The sequence below is a fragment of the Callorhinchus milii genome, unplaced genomic scaffold, assembly GCF_018977255.1.
Source record: "Callorhinchus milii isolate IMCB2004 unplaced genomic scaffold, IMCB_Cmil_1.0 Scaffold15, whole genome shotgun sequence".
Taxonomy (NCBI): Eukaryota; Metazoa; Chordata; class Chondrichthyes; order Chimaeriformes; family Callorhinchidae; genus Callorhinchus; species Callorhinchus milii.
This window is the reverse complement of record NW_024704756.1, coordinates 13,905,374-13,926,219: the sequence shown is the minus strand read 5'-3', so window position 1 is coordinate 13,926,219 and position 20,846 is coordinate 13,905,374. Positions and strand designations below refer to the sequence as shown.

Sequence of the window (20,846 nt, the reverse complement as noted above, 5' to 3'; positions counted from 1 at the left end):
AGATATCTTTCTTCTCCTTTCCGATTTAATCTGCACCTGTCATCCGGTGCTAACTTTAGTCCTCGCAAATCGGTTTCAATGGGAAGGCCATTTTATTAGCCATCCGATTTGGGGCGATTGAAAAATGTTTCGTGCACTTGTCATTCTCAAATCCGTCATTCAAAAAAAAAGTATGTTCTTGTTTTTGTGCCTTTGATGCAAACGACTGAAACTGTGGCTTAACAGTACTTAACATTTCACAAGATGTAAAATAGTAAATGAGTCCGAAGTATTTAATCCCAGTGAACCTTTTTTTTCCCCCCACAAAGAGGGCTTTGCAATAATCAGAACGTACAGTTGTCGCCCTTATATATAGGTCTAGACTCTGGGAGATGATTTTTCTTCATTGTTATGGTGGCAGATGTTTATTGTTTGGCTTTTTGTTTGTTTTTTTGTTCGTGCTGCTACAGATGCGCAAATGTGCTGAAAACGTGTGCTTCTGGGCTTTCCCTAAAACGCACAACATATGTTTTATGTGTGTGTGTGTGTGTGTATATATATATGTATATATTTGTGGGATTGATTATATCTCATACATCCACTCTGCACAGCAGCTCTTTAAGGGTAACACGAGAAAGGGACAGGTTCAAGGCAAACCGCCTCAGACCTTGTTTGTCTTGTAAAGGGATGGATTACATTAACAGGTCTACTGAGAGCAATTACAGCGTTTGTTCATACAAATCTCTGCGTTTTATACAAGTTCGAAAAAAAAGGAGCTGTACTCTATGTATCTAATTAATACACTAATGGACATATATAAGCTCTAATGCACATATGTATATACATACATTCATATATATATATATATATATATATATAAAGATAATGTGTGAATCCGGCCGTCACAAATGTGACCTTGGCAAGTTTTAAAGTAATTATAAGTTAAGAAAGCTTAAGTTATCAGCAGTATATTGCATTCCAAGCTCAAAGGGTGTTATGATTCCGTAATATGCTCCTTTGCTGTGTCTTGATATTGCAGCTGCTTGGATTAATGTATTGCTTTTGTTGACTTCGTTCATTTGCGTTCGCCCACAAGACACGCAGTCAATCCGCTTTGACAATACATTCCGTGAAGTGGGTTGAAAGGTCTGAACGATCCGGTCAGGTATCAAATGCAGTGGTTATTATCATTCACTCCACGCGTGAGATACGTGGACTGGCGTTTCCTTGTTATGCCGACAGATGAGCAATCCTGTGCCTGTGACAGGTTACGGTGCTGCTAAGTCTCACGTTACGATGTAAAATTATCAGCCAATGCCATCGTCTGCTCACTGATATATATATATATATATACATAACCAGCCTCCAGGAGCCGAAACCAGAGACATCCTAAGATTAGCCTCAGAGGTCTCCGCGTGTCTTCTTCACATTTAAAGACGTGTCCTGTGTAAAAGCTATGGGATCCGATTCAGCAATACCCCGAAGCACTTCAACCCAATGACACGTTGCCCAGCTCCAGAGCTTGGAGGGGTTGCAGGAGGGGTTTGGAGGGTAAGGGTACCGAGATTGGTTCGGTTTTCCAATGGTGATTAGAAACATCTGGGCTGGGGTTCGAGCTCAATCTGCTCTTGACATTTCCTTTCGAGACCCGTCTCCTCCCTGTTGGGAATATGGATCCCAACGTCGAGGTCCACCTGAATACTGTGACCTCTTCCATGTGGGACTAAACGCTAAAAAAATTAATAAAAGTGCCTGAAATAAAACTCCAAACGCCCCGATTTCTCCAGCACCGAGACAACTTTTATTACTGATAACCCTTGCGTTTCGTTGCAGCGCTTTTATCACCGCGGGGTTTACGGTAACGTGTAGTGACTGTGTGTTTTGCAGACGGAATTGTGTGCGCTTTCTACCCTTGAAACAGGCGTTTGGCGTAGTCTTACGCTCTCCAACGTCGCTGTGCCCCTCTCTGGTGTAGTGTAATTCTGAACAGTGTCCAACAGTGAAACCGGCGATGTGTTTTGCTTCGGTGTCATCCACTGAGAAAAGTAACTCGTTGCGAGATTCAGACGTTAATCTCAAGGCCGTCGCGGTCGGTATTTTTGCCACCGAGCGACGTCGAGGACCCGCGAATCGAAGAGGCAAAAAAAGCAAAAGAGAGAGAAGGAAAGAAAGAAAAGAAAGAAAGAAAGAAAAGGAAAGAAAGAAAGAAAGAAGGAAAGGAAAGAAAGAAAGAAAGAAGAAAGAAAGAAGAAAGAAAGAAAGAAAGAAAAGGAAAGGAAAGAAAGAAAGAAAGAAAGAAAGAAAGAAAGAAAGAAAGGAAAGAAAGAAAGAAAGAAAGAAGGGAAAGGAAAGAAAGAAGGGAAAGGAAAGAAAGAAAGAAAGGAAAGGAAAGAAAGAAGGAAAGAAAGAAATTCAATTACTGCCAAGAAAATGAATGACTTCTGCGAGGAGCAACGGTGTGATGAGCATTGCGTTGCGCAATCCATATATATATATATTATATGTATATATATATATATATATATACCCATCAGTTGTAATCAATATTCCTGCCCCTTGCGCCGTGTCCTATCATTTATCCCCGTGCAAACCCGCTCCATCCCGGGTCCTGACAGGAGGATCCCAAGGACTCGATCCGCTATTTTGCGGTAGGAGTAACCCTGACGCATGCGCTACTGTCAGAGCCACAGGGACGGCAGTGCGGTCCTGCAGCTGTCGGTGATGGACGTGTCGGGAAAACAGCAGGAAGCCGATCCGATCTGACCCTGGACGCAACAGTCCGGTCCAGTCAGGTCCAACCAAGTCCATCCATCGATTGCGGCTCCTTTCACGCAGAAAGGGTTAAAAGCGGGGGGGGGGGGGGGGGGGTAAGGGCGGGCGTGTGGATGTCACCCCCACCCCTGGGTGTCTGGTGGGGCTTGAGCGTTGTGGGGGAGAGGTGTTGGCTTGGTCTGGTTCAGCATGCATCCGGCACTGACTCAGCAAGCCAACGGGTTGACCCAGCACGACTCAGCGGGTGAGTTACAGTGTGAGTGCGCGGTGTTGCAAAAGGTGAAAGCGATCGTTTGCTTTTGTTTTTGTTTTTTTTTTGCCCGACGCTGTGTGAGGGCTTTTACAGTGAATTGTTTGCCTCCTCGTTAATTGCACTGTCCAATTCCACCCCCCACCCCCACACACACACCACCACCACCAACCCCCACACCACCACACCAGCCCCCACACCACCACCCACCCCCCCACACCACCACCACCCCCACACCACCACCACCCCCCACCACCATCACCCCCCCACACTACCACCACCCCCCACACCACCACACCCCCCCACACCACCACACCACCCCCCACACCACCCCACACACCACCCCCCCACACCACCACACCAACACCCACACCACCACCACCCCAACACCAACACACCACCACCACCACCCCACACCACCACCCCCACACCACCACCACCACCCCCACACCACCACCACCCCACACCACCACCAGCCCCCACACACCACCACCCCCCACACCAGCACCACCCCCCACACACCAGCACCACCCCCCACACCACCACCACCCCCCACACCACCACCACCCCCCCACCCCACCACCCCCCCCACCACCACCCCCCCCACACCACCACCCCCCCCCACACCACCACCCCCACACCACCACCACCCCCCCCACCACCACCCCCCCACACCACCACCACCCCCCACACCACCACCACCCCCACCCACCACCCCCCCCACACCACCACCACCCCCCACACCACCACCACCCCCACACCACCACCCCCCCCCCCCCACACCACCAACCCACAATCCCAGACCCCACAGCCATTCAAACGTATCAGATATTTAACAGGTTATTAATGTTACAGGTGACCTCGGTGGCAGACAAAACGCAGTGATGGTGACCGAGAGCATTTAATGTGTGATGTCTTCCTCTCTCTCTCTCTCTCTCTGTGTGTGTGTGTGAGTGTGTTTGGGTGTAACAGGGTTGTTCAATAAAAGGAAGCGAGTTTCTCTCTTCGTGAGCATTGCTTTGCTGATCGTCTCCGTGTTAATATTGGCTGTGGGATTGGTTGCAACCACCAGGACCCTGAACGTTTCGGTTGGAGGATATTATCCCGGGGTCATTGTGAGTACTGCACTGCACTGGCAAAGCATGAGCAAAGGCAACTTGTACATGGACCCGAGGGGAGGGAGCAGAAGGGAGGGGAGGAACATTCATTTTTAACCCTGTTTTCTAACGCTTCCCAACAAAACCAGCACATTTCCCCTGGCTGTGATCTTCTTTTTATTTGGCCATCGACATTGCCAAAGGGAAGAAGTCAAGGGGATCCCATGACTTTTAGACCCAACCACACGACAAGCCACTGTGGCCTCCCCACATCTCAACATTGGAGATTGTTATTTCTCTGGCCAGATGTTACCCCGACACAGATCCAGGGGGACCTGCTGGTCGTTCCTGTTATTTGAGTCAAAAAAGATGAGTATTTTGCATTTACCAAAATAAATGTAAAGCTGTGAAGGATGTCTGGGGAAGAGGTAACATAAAACACCTGGGTATAGACTTAGAGAATTTACAATTCAAAGGAAAATCATCTTCATGACATAGTTTCACAATGAGATGATTAAAATCACACGGGAAACCTAATGACATCACTTATATTGCCCCCACCCACCCCCCACATACACACACACACACACATGTTTTACTTTTTTATGTTAGGAATAAAATATGCCCTTTAAAGTATGGTCATTTCTAGATAGATTGGTAAGGTAATGGTATTTTTGCTTAGTTAGTGTTTTGGGGCATTCCATTGTGTAAACGTTGTGCTTAATATTTTATATTGCATCCAATATATATTTTGTTTTCCGGTGTTCTTAATGTACCAACTTTTAATGGCTCCCATCAGCACCACCATCCCTCACAGACCTGTAGACATGCATTCTGGTGTTCTCCAGGCAAAGTGCCCAATTTTGAAAGGACAAGACCTACAATTGGTACTGTGGGTGTTTTGTTACAGTTCAAGTGGAGACACTGAACATTATATGAACATTTGCATAAGCACTATTTCACATTCCTCTGGTAGATCTACATAGACAGACAGACAGATAGATAGATTGATTTTCATCCTTCGGATGAGATGTTAAATCAAGATCCTGTCTAAGCTGTGGATGCTAAAGATCCTATGGCACTATACGAAAAGTCTACTGGCCAGCAACCCCCCAAATAAAATTGGTCCCTCAATTGGCTGCGCAATTGGCTGCCACATTTCATCTACAAAATGCAGTCAATCACTTTACAGCATATCCTGTGAAGCGCTTTGAGACGTCTCGACAAATGCAAGGATTATTACGATTGATTGATTGATTTGGGAAAAAAGATATGGCAAAAAGGAGAGGAAATGGGATTAAAAGGTTTGCCCTGATCCAATAAATCAGTAGAACAGGCTTGATGGGCTGATTGGCCTCCTCCTGTTCCTGTGCTTTATTGAATTCCTAGTGATAGTATTCTTATTGATATCTGTGTTACCACAAAGTAGCTGGGGGGGGGGGGGGTTATCCTTGCTCCCAAGATGCGCTTTGATGAAGAAATCCCACTCTAAACACAGGTTATCAAAGTCGCTATACGTCGTGGCAAAAGGAAATTTTCTAAATCATTTTGTTCAGCTTTTGGAAAAAAAATGTTTTGCAAAAGTCCTTTCAATAAACCTGCAATGTTTATTGAAATAAGCCTTCAATGCATGTTACATGTTTATTGCAGGCTTTCAAAAAGGAAAATTGACAGGTACTTAAAAAGGAAAATAATTTCAGGTCTAGGTGTAGGGGGTAAGAACGGGGGACTGGGGCTAGTTGGTAGGTCTTTCAAAGAATGGCATAGGTACGATAGAAGCATTGAATTAAACCAGTAACTAGTAATGCAGCAAACCTATAAATTGTATTGAACTAAATAATCCCTCAAAAAAAAAGCAATAATAAATTGGTCATTTCAATCCACGACTGTTTGTGGGACGCTGCTGTGTGCAATTGGCTGCCGCGTTTCGCCCACAAATATACAGTCAATTCACTTTACAGTATATTCTGTGAAGCGCTTCAAGACGTCTAGGAGATTTGAAAGGCACTATATCAAATGCAAGGATTATTATTATTATTACGATGTGTCGAATGTCATCCTTCTGTGCTATAAGATTCTATGATGTGTGAGATGTTAACTGTCAGCTTTCTGAGTGTGTTGATCCTGTCACCATTATTCTGAGTGAAGAAAAACCACGAACATTTGGTAACAGTTTTGTTATATAAAAAAATCGTGAACTGGTGATCAGCTGCTGTTATTTCCGCTCGTTCCTTTCAGCTTGGTTTTGGATCATTTCTCGGAATTATTGGGTCAAATCTACTGGAAAACAAAAAGCAGATGGTAAGTAGATGGTTTACTGCTATCCCGTTGTTCCTGGATGTTATGGTTCAACATACATAAGAACGGGAATTGCAGGGAAGTATGACAAGAAATAGTAATCAGTCCTAATGCCTTGCGTTCTGCACTTAGTACTACAGTAACTTGTGGAGCCATGAAATGAACTGCAATGTTTTAGCTCAACCCCCCAAAAAAAATAACCCTGCAGAAGGTATCAATTAATCTCCCATGGTTTCCCCTATTGGAAGATTGTTTTTTTTTCTTCCCTATCCTTGCCTTCTCGTGTCGCAATTTGTCCTCGCACAACATGGGGATATCAATCAGTTGGATGGCTGGGCCAGTCCAGGTTGCAGAACTTTCAACAGCTCATGGCAACCGCAGGTACAGACTCTTATCAGCAGATGGGAGGTACTATATTTAGCAGTAGCACAGACAACTCATGAGAGCTAATGATCCAGGGTCTCCCATTTGTGCCATCGCAGCAGGAAATCCATGGCCATGCGGGTGTCTCAGTGTTTGCCTTGGTCCTGCTGAATAAACTCCGTGCACTTAACGCAGCATCTGCTGGACACGCGTGACACTGTCACTGTGGTGCTCTGGTGCTATTTGAATAAAATAAACGTATTCACCCATCAGAGTTTAGTGAGTTCATTTTCCTCTGTCCCTTATTCAGATGCACACTAATTATAGACCAATGCTGACACGAGGGCAGTCAGGTCCTCTTCCACATGTTGCTTCCATGATCGAAGTGTCCAATTTAAACCCAAATGTGTTACCTGTGTCGGTGATGCAGTAGAAATCGGGCTCTATTTCATTTTATGTTACCGGGGATTTGCACAACAGTCCCACATATCATCTCGGCAGTCACTTTCAAACAGCATTCGTACTTTTACCTAAAATACGGAAAAAGTGGTTTGGGGATGTGTTTCAATTGTGGAATGTTTTGGAAAGTCTGACTGATGGGAGAGAGTGAAGGTAAGACTGTTTTATTTTATTTAGGGTTTGCTCAATCTTTGTTTCCTTGTCTTTATGATCTCATATCATTTAAATTGTAATATTGTTAATTGGTTCCAACAATCAGTGGTTCTATATTACTGTCGCACACACACACACACACACACACACACAGACAAATACAGAGAATGGTGAGTTGTATCAACCTGGTTGATGAAACACTCTTCTTTCTGTCTGTTCCCCACAGGGAGCCTCTCTGTGAATGGAGCTAATTACTCTCAGAAATTTACACCAACTTATGTAGAGTTAAGGCATGAAGACTGAGGGCACTGGTAGTTTATTGGATGCTGAGCATGGTAGTGGAGATGAGATCTCTGTCTCTCTCTCTGGAGATCTGGCAACAGTTGACAATTAGGATATGACCACTGTACAGCGTGCTTTGCTTGAAGGTCAATTAATAATGACATAGATTAGCTAGAGCAATCTCAATAGATTCACGTTTATTTTCGCGAAGCTAATTTTAACCCTCAGTAAATCCTGCTCTGAAGTGAGGGCTTCTTCGGAACACACGCGAGGGGCTGTGTTTGGGATGTAAAGATGGTTTGAAACATTGGTTAATGTCACGTCTGTTAAAATGAACATGCCAATCATTCAATGAAACATGGGTTTTATCGGGGACTTTTCACCAGGACAGTGCAAGACAGATTGGCACTCAAATCACATTGAAGGTTATGTGGATTTTCTTTGCACTTATTCCCCCCACCCCTCCACTGTTCAGGTTGAATATTTTCTGTTTTGAACATGCTTGTTATGCAAGGTGTGATCTTACACCAACTTCTCATATTAATGACTAATGTACATGATGGCTGTGTTCACAGGCTACAGCAATACAGCCAGCCCAGGCTGAATTGGTATTACATATGGGAAATGGGCTTATAACCCAGGTCCTGGTGGAGTGAATGCTGATTTTGCTAGCTTACTCCTCGTGCTTGGCATACTACCCTGAGAAAGGATAATGTTCTTCCAGCAATCTTCTAGCAATATGAATCACTGTCCTAAGAAGTGCAGAAATCCCTTTTACATATCATTGTAGTCTTCCCAGGATTGCTGTATAATTTGCGGTATTGATATATTTTCAAGTGAGTTATATTTGCTTTTTTGAATATTTGAGACTAGAGTATACATTTGTTTGTTTTACTGCATTTCAGTTTTTTAAAGGTATTGTTTGCAGCTTTCAGCAATTCATTTATTTGGGGGCATTTGTTTGGTGTCATCATTCCCTGACTCGGTGGCTGGGCAAGCCTCCCAAGCCTCCTCCAATGATGCTCTAACTACAAAATACACAGTCAATCCACTCCCATTTGATCCTTGTACCCTGACTCTAAGCGATGCTCTACAATGCAATGCTGGAGATGTCAGAGTGACTCAGATAATAATAATAATAATAATCCTTGCATTTGATATAGCGCTTTTCACGTCAGGAGGACGTCCCAAAGCGCTTCACAGAACACACTGTAAAGTGAATTGACTGTATATTTGTGGGCGAACGCGGCAGCCAATTGCGCACAGCAATGTCCCACAAACAGTCGTAGATTGAAAATGACCAATTTAATTATTGTTTTGGTTTTGGAGGGATTATTATTAGGCGTGTGGAGTAAGGAAACTTGCCCAAGGTTTCGCCCTGCCTGGAATTGAACTCAGGTCTCTCGCTTGCAAAGCGAGTGCTCTAACCATTGAGCTACAGGACTCCACGATAGCATCACTTGCTAATGTTGTATCCCGTGGAAGCACCTTGAGACTTATCAACGACCTGATAAGGTGCTACATCAAATGCAATTATTATTATTATTTGCTAGGAGCTGCTTGGGTTATACTTCTTAAAGTAATCATCTGGTAACCCATGCCTAGTTAAAGTAAAATCTGTGCCACAAAGGTTACAATATTGTTGTCAGATATCGTATAATTATTGAGAAAAGGATAGATATTTGCAGGCATTCCAATATACATTTGTAAGTCTACTTCATTAGTGACAGTAAGCAGTGAAGGCTAAGGGGAAAAACGTATGACTGCACCTCATTGACCTAAATGTTGACTTTGTTCACGTCTCCAGTGAGTTGCAAGCAGTGTCTAACAGCATCCTGCCACTGTTGTCAAAATGGTGCTTTGTTCATGCATTTGCTCTGATTTCTCAGTGGTCACTTGGGTTCTTCCAACCACCTAATCTGAATTAAATTGAACAGTGCTCTTCATATGCATCTCATTGATGCAAAGCAGAGCCAGTTTCTTTTGTCGTCTGACATTGAAACACTCGCTGAACGTTGAGTCTGAATTTTTGCACTGAACTAACATTTTGTGTCTTTAGCTGGTGGCATCAATCGTGTTCATCAGTTTTGGTGTAGTGGCGTCTTTCTGTTGTGCCATTGTTGATGGTGTATTCGCTGCCAGACATATTGTGAGTATGACCCCTGTGCACTAATGTTGATTCGTCAAAGAGATGCGTCATTAACTTCATGAACCTACATCCACAAATTAGCTCTTAACTGCTGCTGGTACGGAGGATGCTTATTAGGAAATCGACCATTAAATATTCCACTCTAACTTCATAGAGGTAGCAATTTCACCCCTCAAAGTAAGTGCACTTACAACGTATCCACCTGATTATTAAAGCCCAGAGTAAGCCTGACTTGCAATTTAAAATAACATTTTGTGACCTTTCTCCAGGATATCCGACCTCTCAATGCAGGCAGGTGCCAGTATTATTCCAGTGGCACCTCATACCCTTTGGATGGTTATAATACAGAGGTATGTTTGCCAGAACTGGCAATATGTCTTTTGCTTGTAGGCATTTCTGAGCAGATCAATGGTGTTAAATTCATGCCTGTTACATGGTTGACGAATGTTTGATCCTTTACACACCACACCATCCACCTGAGAGTAGGCGGGAGACATGTATGCAGACTCTGAGCGATGCTCTATGACTCAATGCTGGAGATGTCAGAGTGACTCAGGTAGGATCACTTGTTGATTTGGACCCTCTCTCTCTACAAAAGGCAATCACATCCTCTCACTACTGAAACTGTTACTAACAGTGGGCATACAACATGTTATATATAATAATCCTTGCATTTGATGAAGTGCCTTATCACGTCATTGAGATGTCTCAAATCGCTTCACAGAATATACTGTAGAGTGGATTGACTGTGTATTTTGTGGGCAAAATGCCAATGTTGGTATAACAATATGCGAATCCAGTTAACAATCTCAGTGGCTCTTTTCTGAAAGTTGCACTTAAACACTTTGGTTACAGCAACCCAGTACCGCAGATCGTTAAAAGACTGGAACAGTGGGGATTTTGTATCTGTGCTCAAACTGCCACCTAACAATATTACACATTTAAAATTTATACTGAAACAAATGCTCTGTAATGCCATTTGTTTTTAATAGGAAGTAAGATAAATATCTGGTTACAAACCGATTAAGGGTGATTGAGATAAGCACAGATATAGAACAAATAGTTCGCACAATGTGATTGCCTCAGCCCCATTGGGACCCCTGAGAAAGTCATGTGTGGAATGGAGCCAGAGAAGGGGTGAATAATATATATTACAAAATTAAATTCATAAGAACATAAGTAATGCTAGACGAAAAAAGACCAAGGTCCATCTAGTTCGCTTTCTACCTTCCTGGCAGTCACATGCGCATATGTCCCAAACTACCTATGTACTATATCCCATAATGTTATTTCCTAAAAGAAAATTATCTAATCCGTGTTTGAAAGAATCAACACTTCCTGCTTCAACCCTCTCCCTAGGGAGCCTGTTCACTTATCCACTTAATGAAATAGTGTTTGCGTAGATTCATTCTGAATTTACCCTCCTTCAATCGCAGGCCGTGTCCTCTGGTTTTACTATTCAGGACAAGTTGAAACAGCCTGTCATGATCTATATTGACTTGCCCCTTTAGAATCTTAAAGATAGTAATCATGCCACCTCTCAATCTTCTCTTTTCCGATATACTGGAGTGTTCACTCAGTTAACATTGTGGAGCAGGGAAGAATTTCAGTGATTTTTTTTTCTTCCTCTGGGTTGTTTTTCCTCTATGCTTTGCTTGGCAGATTAAATGGATCGGCTGTGCGAAACTGCACGGGTCCTTTGCAAAGAGTTGACCAAACAGCAATTTCTTTTTGTGACTCTTTTCAATTTTCTCTGCTGCTGCTCATTCTCTGAAGAACGCAGAAGGTGTTGGTTGGCTGCAATTCTTTGGTTTGCGCGAAGCCCTCTGTACTCTGGCCACTTGATAGCTTTCCCCTCAGCGTACAGTGAGTGTGGTCTTACAGATAGGTGTACAGTGTTATGAAATCTTAGCTGAATATTTGTTTAATTTCTCATTTAGGACATTAACACAAGAGTACAATAATGATAATAATAATTTTTGCATTTGATACAGTGCCTTATCACGTCTTCTAGTCGTTTCAAAGCACTTCAAAGAATATACTGTAAAGTGAATTTACTGTATGTTTTGTGGATGAAATTAGTAGTGCAGGTGAGAAATGTTTAAAGAATACAGAGTAGTACCTTCTTTCTGTTCATTTCATGATTCAAACACTGCTGTATGAAATCTACATCTTTTTAGTTCTATTCAAGATACTTAAATGTAAATTCTATTTTATTTCCTTCAACCTTTTATTGTGTTTGTGCGGGTGAAAATTAATGTTATACAATGTAAAGTTAATATCAAACACTACAAGGACCCTGCATATTTCTCACCGCTGCTGGCTCTCACTGACAAACTTAATGTTCTGTGGAAACCATAGTAAAAACTCCAGAAAACAAAAACCTCAGTAAAATTTCTCCTGGAATCCCAAAGGTGTTAAAGTGAAAATTCCCACGTTAGAATAACAATAATAATAATGATAATAATAATCCTTGCATTTGATATAGAGTTTTTCACATCTTCTAGATGTTTCAAACGCTTCACAGAATATACTGTAAAGTGAATTGACTGTATATTTGTGGGCGAAATGTGGCAGCCAATTGTGCACAGCAGTGTCCCACAAACAGTCATGGATTGAGTAACCAAACTGTTATTGTTTTTTTTTCTTGAGGGATTATTATTAGGCGTGTGGAGTAAGGAAACTTGCCCAAGGTTTCGCCCTGCCGGGAATTGAACCCAGGTCACTCACTTGCCGAGCCGAGTGCTTTAACCACTGAGACATTAATATTATAATGTGCATCATGTATCCTTGACTGGATCCATTGGATTTTGCAGAAGAGACATCCGAAGTAATACTAAAATTGATCTCGGATGGTAACATAACCCAATGGAGCTTGCGCTCACAAGCGTTTAAGTGCTCGGTGTGGAAGGGAGGAGGAGTTAGAGTGACATAGTACAATCTACAAATGGAACAAATCTTGTTGCAGAGATGGCTCTTGCATCGCAGTATTGCTTAGGAAGAAACCAGATTGAACTTCGAATGGGCACCTAACACATTTCATATCCATTACTCTATCTCCTTCCCTTGGAGAATCTGTAATTAGGCCAATACACCATGGATTTCAATGGCATTCTTAGAACATTATATATTCTATCAAATACTTTAGTTTTATGCATCGATTAATTTTATTAAATAGCTTTTATACTTATAGTCGATATATTTATCATCTCATCCATCTTAACATTCTTCACAATTGGGTCCAATGTTGTACTTAAAATTACATACTCACCAGACGTGGAGTCCTGTGGCTCAGTGGTTAGAGCACTTGCTTTGCAAGCAAGACACCTGGGTTCAATTCCAGGCAGGGCGAAACCTTGGGCAAGTTTCCTTACTCCACACAGAGCCTAATAATAATCCCTCCAAAAAACAAAAACAATAATAAATTGGTCATTTTCAATCTACGACTGTTTGTGGGACATTGCTGTGCGCAATTGGCTGCCGCGTTCGCCCACAAATATACAGTCAATTCACTTTACAGTATATTCTGTGAAGCGCTTTGGGACGTCCTCCCGACGTGAAAAGCGCTATATCAAATGCAAGGATTATTATTATTAGATGCTCAACTCTGAGCCAAGTTCGCACAAAACAAAGAAAAGTGATAGTTTGTAAAACACTATTTTGATGATCTAAATTTAGCCTCAAATAAATCTTTTTTTTTTGCAATTTGCAGACGTTCATCGTCATCTCAACTGCTCCTTCAGCTCAATTTTTCTTGCACATTTCTATGTGATATATCCACAAAATATACAGTCAATTCACTTTACAGCATATTCTGTGAAGCGCTTTGAGACGTCTCGAAGACGTGATAAGGCTCTATGTCAAAAGTATTATTATGATTGTTAGAAAAACACCAGCCAATAACTTCCGGTAATACTAAAGAGTCTGCCTGCAATATGCGTTTCTCTATTTTGCACTTCTGTGTACAGAATTAGAGAACTAGAGAAATCCATGATGCATTGTGAATTTCACTTGCTTTCCTTCCACAACTCTCCCCCTTTCTGCTCACCTGGAGATGACGACTTAACACTGGAGTTAGGCTCCATATCCAAGTTCATCACTTGTTAATTGGGACAATGGGTATCGTATCAATAACCTGTTCCACCATAGCTTCACGGCTGTTTTTTGTGGGACTGTGCTGGTGTAAATGGATGCTATGTTTAGTAACAGAAAAATTCTCAAGCTAGATTAGTTGAGTTTGGTGACAGACACTATTGACAAAATTGCTTTGAGATATTTCTGTGTGATAAGGCATCTTAAATATGCACATTTTTATCTTAACGCTAACTGACTAACAGAAGACAAATTCAAATGCAGTAACTGAATCTTTCAGGGTAGGAAAAGGGAACTATTCTATTTCACAGTGTTTGAAGATTGGACATTTCTCAGAGATTTGTTCTGTACACAGGTGACTTGCCAGAGTCAGATGCGTGGTCCGTGCATCATGAAAATCAAGAGTGATACCTGCTACTGTTGTGATCTTTATAACTGCGACAGGTGAGCTTCACTGTAAATCTCTGGTAGATGCAGTGAACTTTGTGCTTTGTTATCTTTTATCTTTTGGTGTCAACTTCGATTAGTTGGTAACATTCTCGCCTCCGAGTCAAAAGGTTTGCGGGTCCAAACCCCTCATTGGGACTTTGGGATTGTTGACTGGGCTGACATTCCATTGCACTGCTGGGGGTTTTTGTTGGATTCATGGAGGTGTCGTCCTTTGGATAAGATGTTAAACCGAGCTCCCATCTACCTGATGTAAAATAATCTATGGTGCTATTCAAAGAGACAAAAGAGTTTCTCCCAGTGTCCTGGCCAACAGTGTCCCAGATAAAATTGGTTGTTTAATTAATGGCTGATTGTGGGACATTGCTGTACACAAATTGGCTGCCATGTTCACTTATGAATCCACAGTCATTGCACCTTACATTAAATCCTGTGAAGGTCTTTGAGACATTTTGGTGATATGTCAGGGCAAAGGTTATTATAATGCAAAGACTATTATTTTAAACGTTTCATTGTACCAATCACTTTGCACTAAGGAAGACATCTAAGTTACAAAACATCTATGTTACGAAACTCATTATCTCCACTTTTTTTAATTAACCTGCACCCCTGTTAAGTATTATCGAGCTAAGAGGATAAAGGTGGTGGAGTGGATCTCAAGACTTATACCGTATAAACTTGACATGTTGTTGATGAGCCACTAGAAGGAGCTGCTTTGCAAGTTTCCTGCAATAAATTCCTTATTGATGGTGTTGACTAAGCTAAGGTAGGGGGTGAGGGAGGAGAATAGTTAAAGTGGGAGAAGCAGCCACTTACATTTAGCTGAAGGAGTGGGAGACAAAAAACATCATGAATTATTTGAGGGTCCTTGTGTCAATCGTCAAAGCTAGAGGAAATCAAACGGAATTACATAATGTGATGTAATGATATTAAATCTCAGGCAACAATAAATATTTGGGACGCGAATCCTCTTCCTTCCTTGGAAAAGACCCAAGAGATGTATCCCCCAATGGTTAACAGAGTGATGTCAATGTGTGGGTAAAGTAAACAGCTCAGAGTTGCTCAGAATAAACTCTTAAACATGAAGACGACAGGAGGCTTTTTTTGTTGAAACAGGTACAGAGATTAAAGTGTTTCCCGGAATGGGTGACAATGGAGAACAAGAAGCCCAAGCCCGTGTGCAATTATCCAGAACAGCTAAACGTAACAGCAACCACCAATCATGACTGATTTGTCAAAACAAATTATGTAAAACGATTGAGGTTACAGTTTAAATCTCTAAGGAGCTCCTTTGTGAAAGAATCTCAATCTAACCATTGCTAAAATGGTCATGAAAAGTCCGAAATAAAGGAGTATCTTTACTGCATCAATTTGAGGCCCGGGATTTGCTCCCCATCTTCAACCCCTGTAAAAGACGATTCACAATTCTCACCAGATAATTATTTCTAGGTTGTGCAAATTTGATTGACTCTCAAAGGATTTGATGGGGTCAGTAAAACCACCCAGCATAAAATATATCCGATCAGCTGTTTAGCCAGGGGACTGAGTTGAACTGTAATAATGATACTATTGCACCTTGCAGCAAAAATAAGCATTTCAAAGCACATCCCAAAACATAATTGATTAGAAGCGAAAGTTGTATAGGAACAGCAACTTCCTGTAAATAACGAGTAGCTAATTAATCTGAATTTGGACGTAAATTTCGATTGGGGAATACAAGTCAGGACAATCAGGAGAAAGATTCCAGGCTATCATATACTCACTGATGGTTTCACGTGCATGGGGAGAGGGCATGGAAAAGGCCTCTAATTTTGTCGATTTCCCAATTTTTCTTAAATCCCATTGGTAATTCAAGATTATTAGACCTCTACTGTCAGCAGAGTATACAGCTAACGGTCTAACAAATCAATATATTAGTTACATAAACAATAAGAGCAGGGAAGCTGCATCTCTCTCTCTCTCTTTCACTCAGTGGTTAATGCCTTGCCCTGCCCATAGTATCGGGACTAACAGCAAATATACAGGAATCCCAGACAATGTTCTTTCTCCACATCCTGATTAAATTTAAGGCAGTCAGCCAATACCTGGGCTTTGCATAATAAACAAAAATCACTTGAACATAATTCTCATGGGTTGTACTGTCGTTGAAAACCCTAAAGTGGGTTGCTGGCTTTCAATTAATCTACAGATATCCATTAGGCTCTCTTTGTTTGTAGGAAATGAACATGTTGTATTTAGCATCCAGACGCCATTATTCTGGCAATTACTTAACCTGGCGACAAAGGGTCCTCTTCGCTCACTGAAGACAATAATGAGATCAAAGGTTTTATGGATTATTGCAGATAGAGATGATCAAATGCTCTACGGAGAACATGATGGTTTATGTGAGCTGCTTTTGCATCAAGGAGATGTTTACGGCACTGAAAGGAAATGGTTAAGGATGAATAATGTACAGTTCATGCGAAAACGATGGGCTACTGTGCAGAGCATAAGTGAACATGGGATCACTTAACTCCCAACCAGGTAACAATCTTGTCTCGCCCTCGCTGTCTCTCCAAATCAATCTCACTGATTGGACATGTGTTGGGAGTATTTCACACAGACCATTCATTTGGTTCGCTGGTCAATGATAGGAAGGAATGGACAGGACTAACAGAGAAATCTGTCACTGTTTAAGGGTGAAAAGAGCTTCTCAAAACCTATCTCTTTAACTCTGTCTTTGGCCATCATTTCCCCCACCCTCACCTCTCCAACTTATAATATATAATAATAATAATCCTTGCATTTGATATAGCGCTTTTCATGTCTTCTCAACGTCTCAAAGCGCTTCACAGAATAGACTGTAAAGTGAATTGACCGTATATTTGTGGGCGAAACGCAGCAGCCAATTGCGCACAAACAGTTGTGGATTGAAAATACCAATTTATTATTGCTTTGTTTTGGAGGGATTATTATTAGGCTCTGTGTGGAGTAAGGAAACTTGCCCAAGGTTTCGCCCTCTGCCTGGAATTGAACCCAGGTATCTCGGAGCTACAGGACTCCTGCTCAGACTTTGTAAAGTGCTTTGAGATGTTTTTCTAGTGTGAAAGCAACTGTATAAGTGCAAATTGTTGTTGTTGTTGTTGGCATTGCATAAAGGTTTTCTCATCTTGTCGTTCTTCTTTCAATGCAGTCGTGAAATCTTAGGTGGTTATTATGAATATAATGATGTTGGAAGTTGCCAGGAGGTCATTCAACTGTACCATCTACTGTGGTCTTCAACCATCCTGAATATCGTGGGTTTGTTTCTGGGAATCATCACAGCAGCAGTCCTCGGAGCCTTTAAAGATATGGTATTAAACTTCCTTGTGTTCTTTTTATGCAAACTGCTTTGATATCAGTTCACATTCTTTTTCTTTTGAACAGCCCCATGAGCCAAAGTACTAACAGATAACTTATTCCTTATTGGACAAGTAACATTAAACTTCTCAGTGTTTTGTAACCATAAACTGTGCAGTTACAGTGACTTAGTTTTGTGATGTTGCAATATAAAGCTGATCTGGTGATAGCTGTAATTTGGTTTATATCTGAGATTGAGCTAAAGTATCAGAGCAATTTACCTCTCAAACCAAACAGATTTTGTAGACAGGTTTGGTGATGATATCACAGCTAAGTGTTAGACCTGTGCAACAAAATGGTTTGACATACTGTTCTCTGATGTTACTCCAGCAGATACCTGTTACTCCTCCAATTATATGTGCACCTGAGCCCCCACCTCCTCCTATAATGTATGAACCTGGACATCAGGTGTTGGCCTATACAGAATTTTATCCTGGATCTCCCCACCTGCCACCCTACAGCCCATATGATATTCAGGTACTGTACCTCAGTTATCCATCAGAAAGTTCATTGAGGGGGCTCTATATAAATGCAAGTTGTTGTTGTATATTTAGTAGTATATTTTCTTCTTGCACTGCATCTGTGACAATGATTTATTTCTTTCGATAATGTTCGCTAATTGCATGTTCTTTTTAAATCTGCGGTCTTGAGTTGTACGGAACAGAACAAGACGACTAGAGGTCTGATACGTAGTCGTGCTGCGTTAGCTGATCTGAGCGAGGGGTGGGAAGAGAAAAATCAATAGAAAAAATTAAACAAAAGGTTACCTGTTGGCATTTGCCACCGGTGGCAACAAGATTGCAGCGGGGGGAGGGGGAGTGGGCAACAAGCTTGAGTTAGCTGAATGGAAAGGTCAACATACAGACAGAATTGCACTAATTTTGTTTGCAAGTCCTTAACAGTAATAATAATAATAATTGCATTTGATATAGCGCTTTTCACGTCTTCACGACGTCCCAAAGCGCTTCACAGAATTTACTATAAAGTGAATTGACTGTACAATAACATTTGCAATTTTCTCTTCCACACCAGCATCCCGGTTTGTACCCAGACTCCACCCCATCTGACGAGTCCCAGTCTATCTCACAGTCTGCTTCAAGTTACATGTGGCCAACCAATGCTCCTCCCCGTTACTCCCCTACGTACTATCCACCAGATGAGAAGCCACCACCCTACACTCCTTAAGCTCGCCTTATTCTCACTGCAGGTGCAGACCCCGGTCTTTTCGAAGAACCTCTCGAGTGAGAACACTGTGCATATGGACCATTTTGCAACCTTTCCTTGTGCATATCGCTCATTCACTGTGATTCACTTTGTACAGGGAAACATGAGAATATTATTCCGCTGTGGATTGTTACGGGCATGTTAGTCTTTAGCTGTTAGAACATGGTGTGCTAATTCTCTGCTAGATCATAAGCGATTTTTACACCGGGCCAGGTTTCAAAATTTAAAAAAAATTAAAATATGGAATGGCTAAGATTCCAAATACATAATTTGAAACGAGTAATCTTATTTTTAGTTTGTCTTATATCATAATATCCTCTGGGATTTTTTTTTTTGCCGATTGAATTTTCATAAATATCTAGGTTACTGTTTCAGTGTCACTCTTAATGGAAAAAAAAGTGTTAATCCAATTTTTACGAATAATTATCAGCCTGTTTACCTCCTCACGGGCTGGTGCGCTCTTGTTGTGTTGTGGGGTTGCAAATCACAGTTTGGTCTATCGGAGGGCAGAAGCCAATTGAAGGTTCAGAAATGGAAGTCTCTCCTCATTATTCCAACACCTCAATGTTATTTATGGAGCTGCTTTGACGGGGAGCAAGTTATTTCTGGGATACCAGCTCGTAGGAAAGATTGCATTTGAGAAATTGAGAGGGAATACTAATTGGAATAACTTTCCATTAGTCACAAAATAATGGATGTGTTACGAGACCAAATTCTGAAACCGTAAGTAAACCTAGAGAGGTTTGGCAACACAAGCTGACCAAAGACATTGAGTACACAGGAGATCTGGGAAGAGGTGCGCTGTTAGAGCCAGGCTTGACTATCTTCTGAAGATGAAGCCACTTACATCGCAAGGCATAATTACAGGGAAGATGATAATTCTGATTATTCTGATTCTTACCTCCTCCTTCAGTAATGGAAGTTACGCAATATAGTATATACATTTCTGCAAAGCATCGTCAATATTGCTTCACTGCCAGCTTGGAATGGGGCTTGATCCAACTGGGAGAAGACAAAAATTGTAGCCCGGCCCAAATCCCTGCTACATGGGCTGAAGATACTACTGTTCACATGGAACTCTATAAGACTGTTTAACTGATGGATAATTATGGGACTCAAACTCACAGCCTTCTGGTTAGAGATTAGTATGCTGCTTTAGCTAACAGGGCAGCGGTTTCATGTACTAACCATCTGAAAAAGCAAAGGACCGCAGTGGTAGAATGTGACAAGTGTACATTTTTGTGTGTAAATATATATGCATGAATATTGTGAATATCATTCTTTATACAGTATTTACCCAAATATAGTTTCATAACCAGCATAAATATTTAGAAATTAGTTATTTTTCCAGATGTATTTTAGAAATGCAGATGTTTTTGAAGGCTGTGAAAGGCTATTTAGCAACCAAAAGATTGATCGATTAATTAATTAATTAATCAATTAATTGCAGAATAACTGAGTGGTTTAAATATCTATCAGCGAGGCCTCAAAGAGGGAGAGACCATTTCCACAGTAAATGCTTCAGTGGCAATCAGTAAGAGTAACATTTGAACACAACAGACTCAGTGAGAAAACATCATTGAGAGGAGTAGATATAGATGGTGCCCGAATTCCGTGCGTTGGCTGGATTCATTTCAGAAGTTTATAAGGTGGAAGGCTCCTTTGTTATTTTTTGAGAAGAGAAAGTGAGTCAGTCTAAATCCAAAATAAAATAATAATGATATCAATTTATTACAAATGTTTCCTTTTTGCTTCATTGCTTTTGTTTTGGGGTTCCACCTTTTCTCTTTGTGAGCCCGCCTCACGTCTCGTTAGGTTAGGAGCAAGGAACGTGGGGCAAAGTCACATGGGCAAACCATTATCGACTGGAAAACACAAGCCTCAGACACCAGTGAGAAAGACG

The 20,846-nt window shown here is 41.6% G+C and overlaps 1 protein-coding gene across 3 annotated transcripts; it reads left to right on the top strand.

Moving 5' to 3' along the window:
* Window positions 1-2,374: 2,374 nt before the first annotated feature.
* Window positions 2,375-20,635, top strand: tmem255a (transmembrane protein 255A). 3 transcript variants are annotated; one of them, XM_042340683.1, is made up of 9 exons: window positions 2,375-2,435; window positions 3,974-4,116; window positions 6,337-6,399; window positions 9,713-9,802; window positions 10,072-10,152; window positions 14,250-14,338; window positions 17,514-17,673; window positions 18,050-18,196; window positions 18,752-20,635. In XM_042340683.1, the coding sequence occupies exons 1-9, from the start codon at window positions 2,414-2,416 to the stop codon at window positions 18,902-18,904; spliced, it is 948 nt and encodes a 315-aa protein (XP_042196617.1). In that variant the 5' UTR covers window positions 2,375-2,413; the 3' UTR covers window positions 18,905-20,635. The 3 variants fall into 3 exon arrangements, with proteins under 3 accessions (XP_042196617.1, XP_042196616.1, XP_042196618.1); XM_042340682.1 differs by lacking the exon at window positions 2,375-2,435 and adding an exon at window positions 2,849-2,995; XM_042340684.1 differs by lacking the exons at window positions 2,375-2,435; window positions 9,713-9,802 and adding an exon at window positions 2,849-2,995.
* The last annotated feature ends 211 nt before the right edge of the window (window positions 20,636-20,846 follow it).